At 41.5% G+C, this 13,677-nt stretch overlaps 1 protein-coding gene across 2 annotated transcripts in view; it reads left to right on the top strand.

The window, feature by feature from the left end:
- The first annotated feature begins 12,354 nt into the window (after positions 1–12,354).
- LOC132167434 (serine/threonine-protein kinase Aurora-3-like) overlaps positions 12,355–13,677 on the top strand; it is a 2,699-nt gene continuing 1,376 nt past the window's right edge. Inside the window, exons 1-3 of one of the 2 annotated variants that reach the window (XM_059578404.1) lie at positions 12,355–12,475; positions 12,567–12,814; positions 13,129–13,224. In XM_059578404.1, the coding sequence (XP_059434387.1) occupies positions 12,355–12,475; positions 12,567–12,814; positions 13,129–13,224 (465 nt within the window). Of the gene's footprint in view, positions 12,482–12,566; positions 12,815–13,128; positions 13,225–13,677 lie in introns of both variants that reach the window. The other variant, XM_059578403.1, reaches the window with a different exon arrangement.

The raw sequence follows: 13,677 nt of genomic DNA, 5'->3' as shown, positions 1-13,677 counted from the left end.
TTTATAAATAACATTATACGCCACTAGATGCAACAAAAACCAAATTTGAAGCGTTATGATCATTAAAAATAAACTGAGTTACACAACTTGAAGAAAAACTTTGTCATTGTTGATTTTTCCCCTTAAATTTGGGATATATATATGAAAAGTGGAAACACTTGCAATGATGCAAACAATGCGTAAGATAAAATAATGGGTAGCCAACAGATGTTATCTTCCATGGGCAAGCAAGATAAAAAAGCAGGCCGACCATGTGAAGAAGAACATGGCTTTCATGTGCAGAGGGGAAGGGGGGAGAAGATAAGGAATGTGGGTTCCAACGTTTTCAACTTAATGAATCATGACCTAATTTTTTCAGGTTGTCAGCCACGACCAACTTTCATACACATCACCAACATTAATCATCCATCTTGTCCCCCACCCCCCACTTTTGATGATAAGGTGGCCTTTAACTTGTCGTTTTCTTTATTTTTTCTTTATAACTTTTTTTATGTAGGACAAGCATAGATAACCAATTATTTATGCTAAAACAAAGTTAGTGAAATGATTAAGTCAAGAGAATAATTCTACAGAAAACAAGGACCCCTAGTTATTAAGTATATCCAATTATCTCTTGGACCTTTCCTCCTTTTTCCACTTGGTTGGGTTATTAAAGTTCATTTTTTAAAGGACAAATTGATATATATTTTCTTTCGTGCTGTCTGTTTCGGTATGAACTGTGTTTTTTTAATAATTTTTATGGACCTATTTGTCTAAACAATTATCTACAATTGCAAGTAAATGTATACTCAGGGAAGGAACTATGAATTTTTATCGACATGGCCAAATAATGGATAGTAAATATATTAAGATTAAATATTAAATTAATATATAAGACATAAAATTAATATCTATTCAGTGTTTTAAAAAATATAAATAAAATAAAGATACCAAATATTTATTTCTTGATATATTTTAATTTTCAACTCTATCTTCTACTATTAAAGCTTATTAAAGATAAATATCACACAACAGGAATGCAAGCAATAGTTTCAATAGTAGTGAGGAAACAAGAAAAAAGATAGGTATAAGAAATAGTGTTTTCTTTTTTCTACTTAAACTTGATAGTCTTGACGGAGACGTAAACTTAAAATTTTTGGATTATCCCTCTTGTGTAGACATGTAAAAAAAAAAAAAAAAAAAATAGACTTCTTTTTTTTGTAGGTTTGGTTTGGGACCAAACTTTTGACTGCATTGTCATGGACTCAGGGCCAAGTTAAAAACTTTTGGCACACCCCATCTACATGTGCGCCTGTCTCTGAATGTAGTACTTTCTTTTTTCGCAAGTTTTCTTTGTCATTTTTCTCTTCCTCGCAATTCCTTAGATTATATGAAAATATAAAAAAAAAAAAAAAAAAAAAAAATTTGACGATTTTTCATACGAACCAAATGTCGGAAAATGCTTCTTGAGCCATTTTCAAGGTTGTAAGCAAACAACAATAGAAAATAACCAATTTTTCCGAAAAGTGTTTTCAGAGCTGAAAACATTTTTTGACAAAATATTTTACTTTGAAACAAACGGGGTGTAAACTGGGTTGAAAGAAGTTTTTTCAATTTAATATCTTAAATTGATATGTGCCGGAATGCATGTATTTTCACATAAGTTTTGAACATATTTCAATTTAATATATCATATTGGAGGAAGTTTTTTCAACCCAATTTGAAAGAATATTTTTAAAAATAAAAAATAAAAAAAATAATAATTTGAGTAAGATGTGATTGATAAGTTTGTTCCCAAGTGTGCATGTAATCAATAAAGAGAGCGTCTTGGGTGCTGAGGTTGCACAAAAGGTGGACTTTGTGCCTACCACTAAACGACTGACACATCAGCCTGGAGCAACTTAGAAAAAGTTGCTGGATGCACTAGATTATAGCATCTAATCAACCAGACCGTGAGTTTTCTCAGTTTTCTTTCTCTCTCAGTTTTCTCAGTTTTTTTTCGCCTACCGCCGCCCAGCTCGCCATTGACTAGTCCACCGCCGTCCAACTCACCAGCACTGCCCGGGAAAAGATGAATAGAGAAATCAAGCCCCGCCGCCATCCAGCCCAGTTGACTGCCGCCGCCTAGTTCACTACCGCCGCCCAGCTCGCCGTGGCCGAGCCCACTACCCAGATTGCCGGCGTCTGCACCAATATCGCTACACCCGCACCACTCAGCGAACCCCGCCGCTCAGCCCACTCGCATCGCTCAGGAGTTCGAGTCTCGCCACTGTCCAGCCCAGTTCACTGCCGCCGCCCAGTTCACTACCACCGCCCAGCTTGCCGTGGCCGAGCCCAATGCCCAGATCGCCGTCGTCTGCACCAATATCGCCACACTCGCACCACCCAACGAACCCCGCCGCTCAGCCCACTCGCACCACTCAGGAGTTCGAGCGTCACCGCCATCCAGCCCAGTTCACTAATGCCACACAGCTCGCCGTGGCCCAGCCCACTGCCGCCTAGCCCACTGCCCACTCGCACCGCTCAGGAGTGAATCTAAGGTTTTCTAGTTTTGTGACAGGATCAATCTGGCAATATGTTACATAAGCATAAGATTTCATATAAAATAAAGGGACCGATTAACTTTTGATATTAAAAAAAAAAAAAAATCAAGAGAAACACCACTTAATAATAACAACGTATACAAGCAAAGCCGCCGCCCAACTACTTTTCATATGGGTTGCAAAGTTCTTTGTTTTTAAAGAAAAGTTGTCCTTAAGTGGTGTTTGCGGCGATGGCAGAGTTAGAGAAAAAACGTATAAAAGCTAGAGTGGAACAACGACGGAGAGTTAGAGAAAAAAATATATATATATATCACTTACTGGTGGTGGAAATCTACTTGGGTGTGGCGGCAATGGGCTGATGTGTGGCGGCAGTGGGTGGTTGATGTTTGCATTATAAAAGAAGAGTAATAACAGGGAAAATAAGGGTTTGGGTTTAATAATAGGTTGGTATAATCTAGTGCATTCATACTTTTTTTCTAATTTGAAATAAGCTTAGTTGTCAATCATTGAGTGGTGGGCACAAAAAGTCACTTTTGTGCAACCTCCACGTATAAGTTATTCTCATCAAGAAAATATTTCCCAAAGAAAAAAATCCACCTGTATGATACTGCCGGGTTGGAAATTGGATTGTAAGCGCTATATAATGAAAGCCCATGGATCCGGATTGGTCCAATGAAGCCCATGGACCACGATCCATTTTTTAGGTTTGAATCGTGTGTTTCAACAATGTATAAATTCTATTTTGTATACACCACTAGGCCTAAGGCCTCTACCAATCAGCATTACAAATCCCCATGGGTATGTTTGTTAATTATTATTATTTTTTTTTTAAAAAAAAAATGTTATGATTTTCTTAACCTATACTACATTATAAAATACCGATATTAATGATTTTGGGTATGTTTGTTAATCATTAGTAATGCTAAGAATCATAATTGATGACTGATGTGGCCTTTAAAATCACCATAATTTAATTTTTATTTAATAGTAACTTTAATATTCAATACGGCATGAAAAAAGAAAATTAAAAGCCATAATTAAGTAATTAATATACAAAATTAATGAAATTAGCATGGGAAAAATTAAAGAATATATACTCTGAAAATCCAGCGCCCTATCTATGGCTATATAAATAGATAGAGCAATTGATAGAATGGCCGTTGACAAAAGTTCTAACAGCAGCAGACGTGGCGGCGCAATTCATTCGGATATCCAATGCGGAATACAAAAAACTGTTTAAGGACGAAACCCAAATAACAAAAGATTTGTCAAAGGAAAGCCAAAGAATTGACATGTGCAATGAAGACGACGGAGAACGAATATTGTATTCTATGTACCTGGAGAAAGATGTAGATGCTCGTAGTGGCTACTTACTTGGTCGTAATTATCAACTGGGTCCTTCCAAACAAACCATAATTCAAGCCTTAAATCTCAGACAAGGCACAGAAATCGGATTCCGTGTGGCTCCTTCTATACCCAACGCTATATATCTACGCTTCAAAGTTCTCAACTAATTAATTAATTATGAGGTAATTAATAAATACTTGGGAAAAAAGTCTTCATCTTTATCCTTTGTTTTAACCAATGCTAATGCTAATTAATTGCACATGATTTTCTTGAACTTAATTTGCAGGTTCATCATGATCAACACCTTCAACTTCAAAATCAATAATATATGCATGGAAAATATTATAAGCAAGGGTTACTTCTAGTGTTACGTACACGCAAACAGACAAAGATGTTTGATGAATATTATTAGTATATTTTACAATAAAATATGGATTCTTGCTTTACTAATTAATCTTGCAGTTTATTTCATATCGATTTGCGTGACGTGACGTGACATGACATGATGTATTTTATATATTTTTAAATCACTTAAAACACGTTCATTAGCGGCTTTTAACAAAAATTCATTAGTTTACCAAAAAAATCATAATCAATTTTTTTTGAAGTTTTTTTTTTTTTTTTTTTTTTTTTTTAACATGTCCGCACAAGAGGGCGAGGAGATTTGAACTACAATTTTCACAAGAGGGCGAGGAGATTCGAACTACAATTTTTTTTCATTGTTGAAGCACTCCTAAAAGAATCCTGAAATTAAGGTACCCAAATTTTACAAAAAAATTGAGAAGAGACTATTGGATTCACTTGCCTGGACTTATTCTAAACAGTTCATGGCAAATGGATCCCACAATTGATGCCCATTTTCAGTCAACTAAAGCCCAATATAATAATGCAAGCCCATGGTGCCCATGGCGAAAGAGTCCTTGGATTCGGATTGTTCCAATGAAGCCCATGGATCACGATCCATTTTGTAGGGTTTAAATCGTGTGTTTCAGTTTCACCATGTATAAATTCTATTTGTACACGTACACCACTAGGCCACACAAAACCCTGTTCTGATTAAACGTCAAAGAATAATTTAGGTTTGCCCATTAACGACCACCTTAATATTATTTGCAGCACACATGTTCCAACAAAATCAAGAAGATGATTAATTTATTCAAAAAAAAAGAAAAAAAAAAGAAGATGATTAATTTCTCCAACTATTTCCAAATTGTGAAAATTATATATATATATATTCTAGCTTCTAGCATGTTTATTATAGAATTCACAGTAACTACCAATTAATAGAGTTTCATCACATCTAGAACTTATGAGCTAGACTGCCCTAGAAATTGCACAAACATGGAGGCCACCATGAATGCGAAGTGTGAACATTGTCCAGTAAGTTACATTTTCCCAAGGAAAAAGAATCGGAGTCCAAAATTCTTATGAAACTCGTCTTCTTTTTAAGGGTTAAATATCTTATTTACCCTTGGGATGGAGCCAAAAAATTTTATGGGCGGGGCCTGCCAATTTTTTTTTTTCTTCAATTCTTTAGAATTTTTTTATTAAAAAAAAAATATTTTGGTTGTTTTTTATGAAATAAGGACTACCGTAAGAGGTAAAAAAAGTGAGCATTTGAAAGTAAGGGCCAAAAAATGGACATTGAAAGTAAGGATCAAAAATAAAAATAAAAAATTAATAGGTATGGCCCAAAAAAATTAAGAATAGGGCCAAAAGTTTTTATTGGATATGGTTAAAAAATCTAAAAATAGGGCCAAATGTTTCTTTGGAGAGGCTCAAATGACTAAACTTAAAACTTTACTTTATTTATTTATTTTTTTTACTTATAATTTTTTTTTCCTTATTTTGTGGGAAACCATGGCTTATCCGGTCCCCCCTCCCTGTTCACCCCTGTGGTTTAACTTATTTATTTTTTTACCCTAATGGTTTACTTTTTATCAGAGATTCCTCTAATTTGCCTAAAGACGGATATGGTCATTCCATAAAAAATTATGTCCAAAATTTGACAAAACGCCACGTTAGCAGCACCAATCTCGGGTTGTCACGTGTTTCATATAATTAATTAATAAAAACAATAATTTAAAAATATTAAAAATATTAAAAAATTATATTTAATTAAACCATAGGAGTAAAAAAAAAAGTTAAATAAGTTCTTTCTTTTAATCCCCAAGCTTTCAAATCCCAAAAGTTCCCTCTCAATCTCACTCACTCCCCGAATTCCCCAATTTTTTTTTTTTTGATAAGTAATAAGAAGTTTTATTAAAAGCGTATAGGTGGCCCAAAGTACACTGGGAGTATACAACGGAAACACCTAACGAGAAGAAAAGCGAAAAAGAAAATCATCATAAGTAATCGACAATGGAAAGACATGCGCCACAGTCCAGAGATACAAAGTATGAAAACAAGAGGCTAAGATGTCCTCCAAGGTCCCCTCTTCATCCTCAAAACACCTACTATTCCTTTCTTTCCATAGACACCAAAAAAAGCAATTGGGCACCATCTTCCAAACCGCGGCACTCCCCCTCCTCCCCGAGGACCACCAACAGGCTAGTAAATCCGAAACCCGTCTTGGCATCACCCAAGACAACCCAAACCGACCAAAAAAAGTACACCATAGGGCATAGGCAACCTCGCAATGAAGGAGGAGATGATCCACCGTCTCCTCACTCCTTTTGCACATACAGCATCTATTTGTTACAATCACTTATCGCTTCCTGAGGTTATCTAGGGTCATAATTTTGCCCAAAGCCGCCGTCCAAACAAAGAAACTTGCTCGTGGCGGCGCTTGTGTTCGCCACACACTCTTCCAAGGAAAACTCCTCCCTTCGGTGCATGCCAATGAGGTGTAAAAGAGCTTGACCTTAAAGCGCCTCTTTTGGAAGAGTTCCACCACAACCTATCTTCACACCCTCGACTCACTCTAGTAGAATGTAACACCTGGAAAAAAGAGGCCAATACATCCACCTCCCAATCGTGAGCCTCTCTAGCAAAACAAACGTTCCACTGAATGGACCCACCCAGCACCTCCAAGTGATCCGCAACTGAGGCGTCCTTGGCGCATGCAATACTGAATAAGCCTGGGAAAGCTATCTTGAGAGCTGTATTACCACACCACAAATCGTGCCAGAATCTGACCCTAGTCCCAACCCCCACCTCAAACCGAATAAACCTTTTGAAGGTGTCCCAACCTTTCCAAATGTTCTTCCATAACCCCACCCCAAAAGATCCACCCGGCTCCAAAGAGCACCAACCTCCCCAAATACTACCATACTTCGCCTCCACCACAGTCCTCCACCAAGAATCTCGCTCAACTCCATAGCGCCACAACCATTTCCCTAAAAGGGCGCGATTGAACATCAAAATGTTCCTGATGCCCAAGCCTCCCTCCCTAATCGGGGTACAAATCTTCGACCACTTTACTAGATGGTACTTGAACTCATCGTTTAAACCACCCCAAAGGAAATCCCGCTGCAGCTTCTCAATCCGCTTTGCAACGCTCACTGGAATGGGGAATAGAGACAAAAAGTATGTAGGCAAATTGGCGAGAGTGCTCTTGATCAACGTGACTCTTCCGCCCTTCGACAAATACAACCTTTTCCAACCGGCCAACCGACGTTCTATCTTCTCGATAACTCCATCCCAAATATGCTTAGCCTTACATGAGACCCCCAACGACAAACCAAGGTACTTTACCGGCAAAGAAGCAACCCCACACCCTAGAATACCGGCTAACCTATCCACTTACTTGGCCAAATTAACCTTCAACCCGAAGGCAGCTTCAAAGAGCAAGAAAACACTCCGCAAATAACGAAGCTGGGTGGGCAATGCCTTGCAAAAAATCAAGGTATCATCCGCAAACAAAAGGTGAGAGAGCGTAAAGTTGCCAACTTGGAAACCTTCTAAGAGCCCCCCATTAACTGCTGCCGAAATCATCCTACTTAAAGCTTCCATCACAAAAACAAACAGCAACGGAGACAGAGGATTCCCTTGTCTCAAACCCCTGGAACTGCTAAAGAAGCCATTAGGAGACCCATTAATCAAAATCGAGAACCTCACCAAGGAGATGCAATGTTCTATCCAAGAGCACCAAATCCCACCAAAACCACGTCTCTTAAGCATGTATAACAAGAAGTCCCAATTCACATGGTCATAAGCTTTTTCCAAATCCATTTTGCAAATCACCCCCGGCGCCCCAGATCTCAGCCGACTATCAAGACATTCATTAGAAATCAAGATAGGATCTAGAATCTGCCTACCTTTGATAAAAGCACTTTGGGATTGAGAAATAATCTTTTTCAAGACTACCTTCAATCTATTCGCTAGAACCTTTGCTATGATTTTGTAGATGCTTCCCACAAGGCTAATAGGCCGAAAGTCTTTGAGATTAACAGCGCCGGGGACTTTCGGAATAAACGAGATGAAAGAAGCATTGAGACTTTTCTCAAACAGCCCTCCTGCATGAAACGCGTTAAAAACCTTCCTAACGTCCTCCCTCACTACTTCCCAACAAGCTTGGAAGAAAGCCATAGAAAACCCATCGGGGCCCGACGCCTTGTTACCATTCATTTTAAATACTACCTTTCGAACCTCCTCCTCTTCGAACTCTCTGTCCAACCAACTAGCCTCCACCTCCGAAATAGAATCAAAAGCGATGCCGTCCACCACAGGCCTCCATCGACTTTGCTCCGAAAAGAGTTTCTGATAGAACTCAACAATGTGCTCACTAATCTCTGAGGGATCGGACGAAGTATTATCCCCAATCATAAAGGTTTCCAAAGTGTTCTGTCTTCTATTAGAGTTGGCTATGGAGTGAAAGAATTTTGTACACTTGTCGCCTTCTTTCAACCACATCACCCTGGACTTCTGTCTCCAACTCACCTCTTCCATAAGAGTGCAATTCTCTAATTCTCGCACCACTTCCGCCTTCCTTACAACCTCCCCCGCATCCAAAGCCCTAGTTTCTTCGTTCACATCCAACAACCGGAGCTCTTCAAGCAGCTTTCTCTTGTTCCTTTCAATGTTGGCGAACACCTCCTCATTCCATGTCTTCAAGTTCGCCTTCAAGGCCTTGAGCTTACAAGCAAGAACAAAACTCGGCGTACCTTGGAAGGCATAGGAGTCCCACCATTGTTTCACTAAGGCCACAAAACCATCCGCTTTAAGCCACATATTTTCAAATTTAAACGGCCTCTTCCCCCATGACACCTCTCCCAACTCAAGAATGATTGGGAAGTGATCCGAGCACAGACGAGAAAGCCTCTTCTGCCTAACCCCTGGGAAACGGGCCTCCAACTCCCAAATACCGATCAATCCTTGACCACAGAGGGGGATCATTGGAAATTGACCAAGTAAACGAACCTCCAATTAGGGGAAGATCCATCAACCCTTGTTCAAAAATGAAGTCTGAAAATTCCATCATAGCCGAATCCAGATGTACCTCACCTGATCTTTCGCTGGCGAACCGAGTAACGTTAAAATCGCCTCCAATACACCATGGCATATCCCACCAGCTTATCACCCCCGCTAATTCCTCCCAAAGAAGCCTTCTATCCCTGCTGAGATTCGGACCATAGACTCCAGCAAAAGCCCATACAGAACGATCCCCAATATTCCTAAAAGACACCGCCAGGGTGTAGGTCCCCACACAGACGTCAACCTTCTCCACCACCCTGTTATCCCACATTATCAAAATACCACCCGAAGCCCCACTAGAATCCAAGCAACACCACTCCACATGACTCCTCCCCCATAAGCTACGAACTATATTGCGGGACATACTCCGAATCTTGGTTTCTTGAAAACAAACAATGTCAGCCTTCCAATCTCTAAGCAAATTACTCACCCTCAACCGTTTGTCCTTCTTGTTCAACCCCCTCACATTCCAAGAAAGAATGTTTAGCTTCATGAGACCACTCTATGCCCCCTCCCCTTTCTATTGCCCCGGCTAGAGCAAGCACTCCTAGTGTCATAATTTACCGAGCACTCCAAATCCCTAACCTCCCTTTTGCCTTTCGTGCCGCTACTCGAATTAATTATCATCGCACTATTCCTCCGTTCCTCTTCCAAAAAAGTCAAAAGCGCTAGCAATTGCAGCTTGTGACCCGTATACGAAATCCCCACAATCGGATAAATCTCATTAGCACATTGAATGACCCAATCCGATTAGCCCGACTCCCCAACCGTAGGACCATACGTATTCAGTGGATAAGGTCCATTAACATCAAAAGGAACCGGAATTACCTCTCGTGCCTCAACCCCCCTGCTGCCCTTTCCCACAGGTTGGACAAATTCACACAAGTCCCCACCTTCTGAGCATCCAGCTACTATACTTAGATGATCCCCATTAAGCGGAGTATCATGCCCACAATACCCAGCACAGTCTTCTAAAATCTGAGAAGAACCCAGTCCTTCACGAGCCTGAGCCCCTCCCATAAACCCCACACTGTGCGACCAAGGCATCAGATCCCTAACCTTAGTCCCTGGAGAATACATAACCGAGGTCTCCGACGATCGACACTGTCTCCGGCGGCTAGAATCTTCCTCCCCACTAACCGTTGACTCCAACATCGGCGTACCCAGAGCAACGCCGGCCTTCAGACGCGACCCCACACCACTTGACATCTTTCCCGGCGCATCCTGCTCGAGATCGGCAGTCTGGGCAGCCGGCGAATCCTGCTCCGTCTCTACCTGTGTTGAAACCGCCGCTTTTGTGGCCACCAGGAGCTTCGCCGGCCCACTCTGATTAGCTTGGCCTGCCTTCAATCGCGACCCCTCACCTCTAATCAAAATTTCCGGCGCAGCCTGCTTTAGATCGACGGTCTGGGTTACCAGAGAAAGATCCCCCAACGCTTTCTGAGTCGAGTCTACCGATTCTGTGTCCGCCAGAAGCTTCGCCGGCCTCCTCTGAGTAGCTCCGGTTGCTTCTCTCGTAATTTCTCCGGTGGGGGTAACTCCCGATACCTCCACGTGAGCTACCGGAACGTCGGCAGGGATGACCGTAGCTGCCGGCGATCTCTTCTCCAAGCTCAGGTCTCCTCCCGATGACGACGCCCCATCAACTCCGGTCGAGCCCAAAGTCTGATCCACCAACCCGCCCCTTATACTCAACGGGTGAGGCCCAGACGATCTCTCACCCTTGGGCCCAACATCACCCCGGCCCTCCTGGCCCATTCCGGATCCCATACTAACTTTACGCTTATACACCATAATCTTTTTCTTTACCTTAACTCCTCTCGTGGGCCTAATGCCATATCTGCCAGCCCTCTCTTTTCCTTTGGGTGTTTTGCCCTCCTTCCCTGATTGAGCTGAACCTAGGCCACTCCCGGGCCTTGGATTGTGGTCTTCAGTCCCATTCTTCCCCTCCAGCTTGCCACTTGTTCCAGCAGAATGGGCTAAAACACCAACCCCATCTACCTGCTGAAGCCCACTTCCTTCCATCTTTAAGAGAGCCCTTTCCAACCTGTGAATCCCAATATCGATTTCCCCTTTCAGTCGATATAACGTCTCTCTGCATTCCCGGAGCTCAAGACTTACACAAGCATGGTGTTGCTTCTGACACTCAACAACCTCCTGTCCCGTCAGCACATGCACAGTGCTATCGCGCGACACAGACGCTTCCTCCCGCGTTTGAAATCTACTCGCCGGAACCGTAACTTCTTGAACTTCTTTTCCCTTACTTCTCCTCCCCTCCGACAGTCGAGAACCATCCACCTCATGGCCCCTTGGTGTCTTCGCCGGAACCTGTTTCTCCCTCGCTGATGAGGACTCCTTCAACCACCTGGGCACTCGCGCCACAGGCCCTGAGAATGGACCAAAACACTCCTCCGCCGAAGATGCTGACAGACCCACAACCTCAGCGTAGCTCCTCCTTTCTTTCCCCTCGTGCTTCTTCTCTTCATGAATCCTCTCATCTTCCTTGGGAGCTTGAAGGGACAGTCTTGCTATGCGCACTTCCGAGATAAAACGTTTCCAGCCTTGCCCGAATCGCCCTTCTGGAATGAGGACAGAACCGCATCTCCGCCTCCCATCAAATTCCTCCAACGTCAGGAAATACCCGTGCCTATTAGAGCGACGTTGCGCTATGAACCGTGGGTAACCCGCTCTAGACTGATCCCAAAATACCTCTGAACTGTCCACTGCCACCAGAACCTCCATATTACGTTCTAACCATTCTAACTCATCTCTCTTGATGAAGATAGACCTTTGCTTCCCTTTGCTTCTCTCGAATATTCTTACCCCCGAAGCCCCTGCCTTCACCACCAATTCAAAATCTTTTGCCTCTACTGACCATCTTCTTCCTCCCGCCATGCTGCCACCGCCCGAATTAAGAAAACAACCTCACGCGCCACCACGCTCCCAAGCACCGACAAATACTAGAGGGAAAACTAAGAACCAAATACTATGTCAACACTTAGTTCATATGAAGAAACATTGATGCATTGCCGCCAACTCTATCATCCTCAATCCAAACAAACCAAAACGAATGAATTCTGAAACCAAAGCGCGAGAAGCGAATCCGAAGAAGCAATGGTCCATGCAAGACTTCGAGATCGGAAAACCCCTCGGAAAAGGAAAATTCGGCCGAGTCTACCTCGCCAGAGAAGCCCAAGGTAATTCTATTCAAATTTCATGTTGTGATTTCTTAGTTGTCTTCTTGGATTTAATTTGATTTGATTTTTTATGATGTATATATTTTGAAGAGCAAATACATGGTGGCGTTGAACGTGATATTCAAGGAGCAAATAGAGAAGTACAAAATCCAACACCAGCTGAGGAGGGAGATGGAGATCCAGACCAACCTTCGGCATCCGAATATACTGCGGCTCTACGGGTGGTTCCACGATGCTGAACGCATTTTCCTCATACTCGAATATGCTCATGGCGGCGAGATTTATGGCAAGCTCAGGAAAACTGGCCATCTCTCCGAGAACCAAGCCGCCATCGTATTCCTCTCTCTCTCTCTCTCTCTCTCTCTCTCTGTGCACTTACGATCTTGTGTGTTTGATTGTAATCTGTTAGCTGCAAGAATAAGAAGAAGAATTAGGGTTAAAGATTTTTTATGAATGTGGCTGGCTTCAACCATATGTACTATGTAGTATACTTTTTGGGCATGAGTACGATGTCGCTGTCTTTAGTTGTAAGGGATTTTTTTCGTTTTTAATGCTTTGTTTCTCGTGAAATTTAGTACACATACTTTTGGGTTTTGCAGTTAATCATTTGGGAAAGATCCTTATGTATGTTCCCTTGTGAATTTTAGTACATTTTGAGCCTCACGCAAGCATTGGCCTATTGTCATGAGAAGGATGTGATTCATAGGGACATCAAGCCAGAAAATCTGTTGCTTGATCATGAGGTATGCCACAACTCCTTATAGCACTTTTTCTTTGTTTGTTTTTTATTTTTGTTGTTTTACCTAGGAACCTTTTCTTTTCCAAGATTTGTGTTGACGATATAGGTGGGTGTTTTGCTAGTGGATTGGAAGTGAAGTTTGGAGGTTCTTTTAGAACTAGAATGAACTTTGGCTCTTGATAAGTGACCTTACATGGGAAATCTTTGCTGGCTTGAATTTGTATTAGCCATCCTTGACAAGTTTACCCCAAACTCTCAGCAGTCAATTCAAGAGTTTTATCTGTTTGATTGCTGTCCCAAAATTTTCTGTGTTTTTGGTTCAAACAAAATATCCAAATTTCAATGATTCTAAATTCTTATAAAAATGGTGAAGTATTTTTGTGTGGACGTTGAACTTTATTTAGGCATGTGTATGCTATATGGTTTTTATCCTAAAACTGCTATTTATTTACTTATC

The sequence above is a fragment of the Corylus avellana genome, chromosome ca1 (genome assembly GCF_901000735.1).
Source record: "Corylus avellana chromosome ca1, CavTom2PMs-1.0".
In the NCBI taxonomy this organism is placed as follows: Eukaryota; Viridiplantae; Streptophyta; class Magnoliopsida; order Fagales; family Betulaceae; genus Corylus; species Corylus avellana.
This window is presented reverse-complemented; position numbering and strand designations above follow the sequence as displayed.